This window comes from Bacillus rossius, chromosome 5 (genome assembly GCF_032445375.1).
Source record: "Bacillus rossius redtenbacheri isolate Brsri chromosome 5, Brsri_v3, whole genome shotgun sequence".
NCBI lineage: Eukaryota > Metazoa > Arthropoda > Insecta > Phasmatodea > Bacillidae > Bacillus > Bacillus rossius.
Genome location: NC_086333.1, coordinates 52,497,549 through 52,507,144, shown reverse-complemented (window position 1 = coordinate 52,507,144; position 9,596 = coordinate 52,497,549). Strand labels below are relative to the sequence as shown.

The window sequence follows — 9,596 nt, the reverse complement described above, 5'->3', positions numbered from 1 at the left end:
GACACTTTTTCGTGCGTGCAGCCGGCGTTCATCGATTTATTATACGTTGTCACCTCAAAAAAACAATATGGTCTATCAAACATTCTTGAAATGATCAATAAGGTCGTTAGGTACAAACAATCTTAGGTCGTCCAAGATTGACATTCAAACTTCATAACCTTGTAAAGAAGGACTTGGTAACTTTTTCATTAACGAACATATAATTTAATTTAATGATTTAATTACAACATGATATTAAAAGAAAGCAGAATTTATTTGGTATTCAGTATTAAATTCTTAAGCGATAAAAACTGATACTTTTCAAGTCAATGTGTACACCAGAACTAAGCTATGAAATATGTTATGACGATATATAATAGGTTCTAGCCTCTCCAAATACGAACATTGTTCTGTCTCGTTTAAAGGATTAAATACTTGGTATTCCCTTTATCAGCATTCAGCTTTTTATATCACTTAAAAAGCAATAAGCTATGAAAACATTTATTTAAGTCAATTTTTAACAAATTCCATAGCTCATTTCTGGTGTACACATTGACTTGGGCAGTACATCTGGTAGTCAGTATTTTTTTCGACAGTTCAACAAGTCTTGTTAAATATGGTTAACATTGTACCTATTCACTTAAATAACATCGTATACTGCCTGGGTGTATCAATTGCTTACAATCCCTATCTTTGATTTTGTAAAATCTTTTGGGGCATAAAATAATTACGTGTTTAAAATAAAATAAAAATTATTGATTTTTCTAAGCTCTTCATGTTGTAGAGAAAAATTCCATATTTACGAGTGCCAAGATACACGCTCAATTTCTGTTGATATGCACAATTTCTAATTGCAGGTGAGATTATATGAAAATTTTCTGTACAAAAAAAATAATCAATAAATAATTTACAAAAAAAAACTCAGAAATTTTGAACACTTGCCTACTAAGATATAATAGGTATATTTTTTTAACTAAATTACATTAACTACTTTTTATACGTTTGAAAATAAACCAAGTACTATGTTGTACGTCGTTGTACGTCGTGCAGTTGAATACAGGTGAACGTGCGCATTTCGTAGCGTACTAAATTTCCAACCTCAACGCACCTAAAGTTGTAAAACTTTGAAAATTCTATCGTTTTAACTGTTCGTGGTTTAGCAGGACTAAAATAGGTCTGAGGTAATGCGTTATTTTTACTTCATATGTCATGTGCATTAGCCATAATTTGAAAATCCTTGAGTAAAGGGTCTTGCGTCACATGGTTATGTACAGACAGGTTAAAGATATGAGGCCCTCCAAGGTCACAGTGTATTTATAATATATTATTCATGACGGAGGTTGGGCAAGAACACTTGACGTTTAAGTCGTCTTTCAGTAAGCCTACAAATATTCAGCGTACTTAGTTTCAGAATATAGTCTGTCTCATGTAGCATTTCTGAAACAACTTCATGTGGATGTGAGTGTTTGGAAACAAACATCGTGTGATGCTTTGCAAGTACAATTGGGAAATGGCTGCCACTGGTAGGCAAGTTACGTCACTCACACTTACATCCCTGTTCCGGTTGATATTTCAGTACAGAATCAAACTTGTTCTGCACTCATTCAAATAGTTTTTTGGAAGCTACTTGATAAATTAATTCTTGCAACATAACGACCAGTGTGAATAAAAGAGATTTTGCTTGATTTGAACAAGAAAAGACTACTTATGTATTCCTCAATTATAATCATAAAACCTGAATGTACGTCTTTGATAGCAGTACTGTGTTGTAAAATGTACAAATATTTGTTTATTGTTTTACAGAAAACTGTTTGGTAAATAAAATAAAACATACCAGTTTGTAAAAAGTTTAATGTTATTACTGTCTGATTTCTGCCGATTTGATGGCTTTGTTTTAATTTAAATTTTTTTCAAAATTAGTATTTTCTGGATGCTAAAATATTTTGAGATATATACTAGCCTACAAATTCTGTAACATCTACTCGTAGTCAATTACAATGGGGATTCACCGAACATGCTTTTTTGTTTTAATAACATATTTGCATAATTCAAGTTATATGAGATTAGTAAGCGATATTCAGTATCATATATTTTAAAAATGTTTTGCAATATGTTTGGTTCATAAAATTCTGTTGAAATTTTTACATAATTACCAGTATAAAAATAAACAAGCTAACAACGCAAAAATGAGATTTAATAATTAATAATTAATACAAATATTAAATATGTTTTAATATGAGAGCAGAATTCCTGTACTTGTGGTTGTATGCATTTATAGCTGACAACACTATTATGTGTTTGAATGACAGTAAATAATATGACTCTAAATTAAGTTTTAATTTTCATTCATTCTTTAGAAAATTAAGACTAAGATAAAGAAATTTTATTTAGAACAAGTCACTTCAGTTTGACTCTTTTCAAATTATGATGTTCTTTATTAATAATATGATTAAGTATGTAAATTATTTTCTCATTGTGCCTGAGCTGATGTATCTGTGTTCAAACGTCTCATGGCTTACATATTATTATTTGCGTATCATGTTCACTCTAGGAAGGTTATGTAATATTCGCTTTTATATTATGTTTGTATTTAGCACAAGTTTAGAAACAACTTTGGTTTGTGTTAATGATGAGTGGTGGAATGTTTTACATTTGGATGTGTACCTATCGCTTGAATACGAATTAAATTAATATTAAAAGCCGGTGTCATTAGAGGTTGCTTGTATGACTTGAAATCTCTGTGTTTAGGTTTGTAAAGCTAGAATTGTTTTTACACACTAGCTTGTCTAATGATCATGCAGTCATGACAATACAGAACACACAAAATTTATTACAATTAACTCAACTTTGTGAATTAATTCGTTCAAACATTCAAAGGAGTAAGAATAAATACATTTTTTATAATTAAAATGGAACGTAACATTTCCACGAAATTTAACTTTTTCTTCGCCTATTGTGAAATGAAAATTTCAAAAATTATATTAAACTTTACATCAATAATAACAATCATACATATTTTCCTACATGAAAAATACATCGAGCACTTTGACAGAAATTCTGTCATCCTAATGCTTCAATGAACATGCACGCAATTAAATTGCAGATTCACCATTTAAAGTAACAAATTTAAATATTACTTTCTTCTGTACTATTATCAAACTAAACTTAGTAGAGCATTTATAAGTGCACAAGAAAATCGAGGAAAAAAAGAAAAATTAACCTTTTTTTTAGATACAATTATATGGAGGTGAGCAATTTAACTAAAACAAGCCAAACACTTGTAACATAAGTACGTCTATCAGATAAATTTTATTGACTTTATTTTTTACTTTAATGCGCGCGTGTTTATTTTGTCTCGATTTCAAATTTTAATCCTTAATTCATTACAATATGGCTGTCATTCCTCTGTAATATTTTTTATAGTTAATAACGTAGTTGTACTTAAACGTTAACAATTGAAAAGGATAAAAACATAAACAAATAAAAACTCAAACAATAGGTTTTTAAGGAATATATTGTCACATATTAAGAAATACAAATGTCGTTCATTATGTGATTTAAGAGACATTAATCTTCGCCATTATGGGTATTTTTTTACATTAAGCTACATCTTGGAATAAATCTTCGTGTTTCGTAAATATTTTTGGTTGTGCAGGGCAAGGAGCTCAAAGTTCAACGATTTTTAAAGTACATATTTGTGGAATAATCAGTTGTTAACTACCTGCAATTACAGGCTGTTATCAGTTAATAAAAATCTTCAAAAATTTACAACAAATTTGGCTAAAAAAAAAATTGGAAAAGATTGCAGAAAAAATATTAGTGAACCCATAATGGTGTGACTATTGCTTCCTAAACTGATATCAACGTAGCCGTGTCGTACTCAGCAGTCCTGTTTGAAGCCGCGGTTGCGTCGTTTGGAGTTCGGGAGGCAGACGTGTCCGTGTGGATGCCTCGTCAGTGCCTGCCACCGCCAACACCGCCGGCCCCTTGGTGGCCCAGCTGTCCGGCGCCGCCGTTCTGAACACGTCCGCTTCCGCTTCCGTGCTCGCCGCGGCCCGCCGGTCCGGAGCTCGGACCCTGGGCGCCGCCGTGACCCCCGGGCCTCGAACCCTGGGCGCCGCCTTGAACTCCGGGCCTCGAAACCTGGGCGCCACCGTGACCCCCGGGCCTCGAACCCTGGGCGCCGCCTTGAACTCCGTGCCCGTCGTGCGAGTCCGCGGACCTGCGGAACCTGCCGAACCCGCCTTGTCCGCCTCCGAAACCTCCTTGGCCGCCGCCGTATCCACGTTGTGCGCCTCCGAAACCTCCTTGGCCACCTCCGAAACCTCCTTGGCCGCCTCCGAAACCTCCTTGGCCGCCAGGCCTTCCTCCGAAGCCGGCTTGGCCGCCTCCGAAACCTCCTTGGCCGCCAGGCCTTCCTCCGAACCCTTGTGACTCGGCGACGTGGATCACGGCCACGGCCACCAGCAGAAGACACTGTAAAAAAAAATTATTGTACAAAAAAATATTGAGATGAAACACATCAAAATTTTCGTCTTAAATTTACAATGAACGCAAATTACAAATCATCCAAAGATATATTAGTTAATGAATCGTTATCTTAGAAAATCTACGGGTACAAAGTTCACTTATTGTGAATATGAATACACTAAAATAATCTTTCTATAGAATAAAAACATTCAAAAACTGGTAAGGACTCGCGCAAAAATATGCATACTCATTTGTATGACGTGTGGTTTGACCCTGTTTATATCGAAAGCCAAAGTTTAGAAGTTGAAATACAGTGTAGTTCCTATAAAGATACAGTTAACTTAAATTACGAAGCACTCTTCGTTTATTTTAGGTGTATTCTTCGTTGAAAATTCCGTAAAATTAATTATGATTTTTGATAATATAGCCTTGCGTACATCTTGTGTAACTCCTGCTAAACACAAAACAATGTTACTAGTAGATTTCAGGCTTTCTCAAACATTGTCTCATAAGGCATCTTGTAGCATTGCAGTGGTGGTGTGTCCGGACGTTTCTCTCTGCAGTACAGCAGGCATCTTCAGTGATGAGAATCTACTGAGAGCTTACAAGTGATAGGATCAGTGCCTGGGGGTCTTCTTCAGGTAGCATTTTGAGATTAGTTATTTCATGATGACTCCTAGCAACCATATTGTTACGATTTTTGTGGGGAGAAATACTGGGTTCGTAAGGGACAGTACAGTTCGTAATAAGAACAGTTTTATTTATTACTAATGTCTACACTATAAATTTAATTACTGAAATCATGATTTCTGTCCATAACAATTTTCTTACACGTATCATTGAAACATTAACACGTTCCACTGGAGCCTTGGCTCGACAAAGGCTTGCTCTTCTGTTCGCCTCTGTCCGCTTCCTTCGCACACTCACCCACGCCGCGCCGTAGCACAGTCCCCAAAAATCACTCGTCGCACCCGACTGGCTCGCCAACCGTTTCGCAGGTAGACCTATAACCTCCTGATAGGTCCGGTTCACTCAGCAAAGGCCACTTGCCCTCTTCACGGGTATCACCAGTATCACACCCCGAAGGTGAGACTCTCTCCCCTACTCTCAGAACGCTCCGAACCCTCGGCTTATATACCCGTGGCGTCTTTCTCGAAGGGACGAGAGCGGCTGTGACGTATCGCGTCATCCCGGGCCGACCCGACGCTCGAAACACCCAGAACAACGACGCTTTTTCACTCCACTCTTCGCGGTGGCCTCTTTAAGCCCGGAAGTAGGCTGTTACTTTGAAATAGTAATGTTTTAAACAAAACAATTTAAAATTTAAATAAAAATTATTAAAACCATCAAAGTGCTCATTCACTAAAAATTATTCAATGCAAAATACATATTATTCATTTTAATCCAAGCACTTGTTTCATTACATTGCATGTAGCTCGATTATAGTTTATTTGTAAATACGTAAGCCCTGTTGAAATAAAGAATGAAAAAGCAAAAAGGAATCACTGCATTCCGTAGAATAATCTTTGTAAAGGATCTTCGAGAATCATCTCCCAATGATAGTTTAGCCCGGGCAACGCCGGGTACTTAAGCTAGTTTGTTATAAGTTTGCTTAATATCTTAAAAAAAAACTATCTAAGGAGAATCGTAAGGATGACATTATGTAATGAAATTCGTCAAACATATCTGCAAGAAATTAGCGTTTTACTTTATTAAAACAATTTTGTTTTGCTATGCTATGCTATGTTCTCATTTTAAATTTAAGTATTAACCTGGCAAATATGGTACACACTTACTCCATTACTTCATACATCCATGTCTATAAACACAAATAAATGATAAACGAAAAATGTATTTATGTTTTGATACATCAGTAAGTGTTAACATCAAAAGAATATGGATTTCCTTTCACAGCTAGTTTCTCACTGAATGTCCTGGAAATTAAATAACCTTCATAAGCATAAACCTGCGACTACAAAGGACGTATTCCAACTATTTGCAAACAATCAAAGATCAAATTCCTTATAACTTAAGGGGTTACCTCCCATTTCATGTCATGATTTTATATTTATATTAATCACTGATAAACGTTTAGAATTTTTTCATTTGTTTAACTTTAACGAAATTAAAAATATAAACAGCGCATACTTTTTGCATAATTAGCTGCCAAAGTTACATTTTTAACGTTTTTGGGTTGTACAAATAGGGAGAATTTAATTTATTGCAGAACTGAAACTTTTTAGGTAATGCCACCTGGCTACTTTATTATATGGTTTGCATTTCTATCACAAAAACTCATTTCATATTTCTTGGCGGTCAAGATCATAACAAATTTGAGAATTTTGAAATGCCAGGTAAATTAATTAAAATTTTCTGAAAGAAATTCTAACCATTTCTTGAAGTAGCCAGTGGGATTTCTTATGTTTTTCATTTCGTGAAAGTTAAACAATTGAAAATGTCTACAAGTTTATGTGTAATTACTCTAAATAATAAATCTTGACCTGAAATGGGAGGCACCCCCTTAAATTGTCAATTTTTTTCAGCTGCCTCAAAACTTCTTTTAACAGTTCGTGTTAGTATCGACTGATGACAGATGGATGATATAAAACTTGTGAAAAATAAAATTTAAAAGAAGGTAGTAAAAGACAATTAGACTAATTGCCGCATAAAAATTCTTGAAGGGTAACAATTTCCTTAACCATTAATTACTTTTAAAACAGCTAACAGAAGTTAGAAGAAAATAAAAATTATGTGCGGTAGTAAATATTTGGTTTAAATTGTAACAATAATATTAAATAAATAGTTTTCAAACAAGATCTTGTAGAGATATTTTGGTACAAACTTTTTACTTGATTAACATGAATATACGGAAAAAGTTGACTCACCATTAATTTCATCATATTGAAGAGAGAATCGTTGGTACTTGTTGCCTGGATGGTTTCGGAAGCTGAGTGCGCTGTGATGGGAAGACTTTCGATTTATATACCCGGGGGAGAGCGGCAGCGGACATAAGGTCGTCGTGTGCTGGATGTTTGTTTCGAGAATGCGTCCTTCAGCGTAGCCACTCTAAGTAATGGTAATCAGCCTGTCAGCGTGCACAATGGCGCGATGACTTCTGGGAATAACCGACTTGTCCAATATGGGGAGGAAAAAAAACCAAATAACACGCGTGGCCACATCCATCCTTTTCAGTCATCCCAAAAATATTGACGAGTTTTTACTTGACGTTCTGACTTGCCTTTTTATATTCGCGGTACTCTTACGTAACCTTTCAGAGTAACGTAGCAAAATAAATACTAACGGATTGGTGCTAAAATCTTTAACTTAGAACCAAACGAATCTAAGTCCAAATTTTGCGATATTTGTTTTAATGCTGATAACGTTTCAAAAGTTCGTTTTATGTCGTACCAAAATTTTGTAAAGCACTTCAAAATGTTTAACTTTCTCAAAATGTGTTTGAAGTGGACACATCTAAGCTCTCGGTTTACGGCATTCTGCAGGAGTAATATCGTAAATGGAACGGAAGTCACATGGAAGGGAAAAGTGTGACCACGGTGCTGCTATCTGTGGAGGATGACGTGAACTAAAATTCATAGAGACAAAGGGAGACAAAGTGTATGAGATAGAAAATATTAAAAAAATTGTTAATATATCATCTGCTTTTTTATATCTTAAATAAAATAGATCCTTTGACTACAGTGTCTGTTAATAGCTTGTAAAAAGAGAGTAATAAGAGTTTTTCCACAAAGAAGACAGACACGTACGTACACTTTATTTGTTTCAAATTAATTTTCTGTAAAAGCGTATCAAATTTGTTTAACTTATAAATTTAATTGCATTCCTTTGTTAAAAGAATTTTATTTTAATTTCAGCCTGTTAGTTACGATAAATTTAAAAGTTGTCATTTATTAGAACTATGTCAAAAGTGATAATAAGCATTCATATCCCGTTAACAAACATTTTTAAAGCAACAGTGTCAGAATCCACTTCAATAATATTCAAACATTTACTCACGGTTATCTACAAATATCTTTATATTCTGCCAATTTATGTTAGTTAATACGGTTCATATGGGTGGATAGACTTACAAATTTTTTATAACATTTTGACACTTTGATGAAACATTCGAGAGATATATTTTTCAAAAGGTAGATTATAATGTCATATCTCAAAATCATTGTAATAGTATCTGAAGAAATTTGTGTGAGTAGAAACAAGTGTTTCAAAGATTTTTTGAATAATATTTCAAAATGACATACAAAATTATTTCAAAACTTACTTTCAAGTATATGTACACTTGTATTGACACCTAGTGGTAGTGTTTAAATTCTTTGAATAATAAATGTTGTTGTGCAACTAAGCTTCAATTCAAAAAGTGCCAAAACACGGTCACAGAAGCATGTAGTTTACTTGCATTATTACATGTGATTGTTTCAACTAGGTTTAAATAATGTTTATACAAACGTATTTTAATTTATTGTCGATGAACATTGAACAGCTCTGTCAGTCAATAACTTTATGGGCACGAAGCAAAAATTTATTTTTAATTATTCAATTTTGTCTTAGAGCGTGATAACTATGCTACGTTTCACTTAAACAAATAGTTTACTTGTACCATAAATTTTTTAAATTATTATATATTTGAAACTAAGACTGAGAAATAATTTTATTCAACGTGAAATATGTATTTTATGTCTAATGTGGCTGGTTTATTCTTTGCTGTATCAGTTTGGACCTATCAGAAAACTGCATGTAAGAAATTTAAGGAAAATTAAAGGACTCATTTGTCAGGTTCCCGCTTCTATAAGACTAATTATCGTCCAAGCAATATGTGTTGTGACTTCGGGCTGATATAGTTATATCAGTTATTTTTCTATGCTTCATATATATACATTTTTTTCTCATTATATAAATTAAAAATTTTTATAAATGAATTGTCATAATTTTACCAAAAAGGATTTTAGAATGACAGTATGTGTGCTACAAAGAATAATCGCAGTAAGTTATACTGAATCCAGCTGTACTGCATGCACCATTTCGAATAATGTCAGTTTGATATCATGTTTCATAATTTCAAACTACCTAAGATTACGTTAATTGATTAATATTTGAATCATAATAACTGTAAACATTGATAATAACTTTTA

General features: G+C 33.9%; 1 protein-coding gene across 1 annotated transcript; it reads right to left on the bottom strand.

Moving 5' to 3' along the window:
- Positions 1 to 3,475: 3,475 nt before the first annotated feature.
- On the bottom strand, positions 3,476 to 7,424 carry LOC134531800 (uncharacterized). Its single transcript, XM_063367740.1, has 2 exons — positions 7,335 to 7,424; positions 3,476 to 4,455 (listed from the first exon to the last, which is right to left on the bottom strand). The coding sequence occupies exons 1-2, from the start codon at positions 7,347 to 7,349 to the stop codon at positions 3,934 to 3,936; spliced, it is 537 nt and encodes a 178-aa protein (XP_063223810.1). The 5' UTR covers positions 7,350 to 7,424; the 3' UTR covers positions 3,476 to 3,933.
- Positions 7,425 to 9,596: the final 2,172 nt, after the last annotated feature.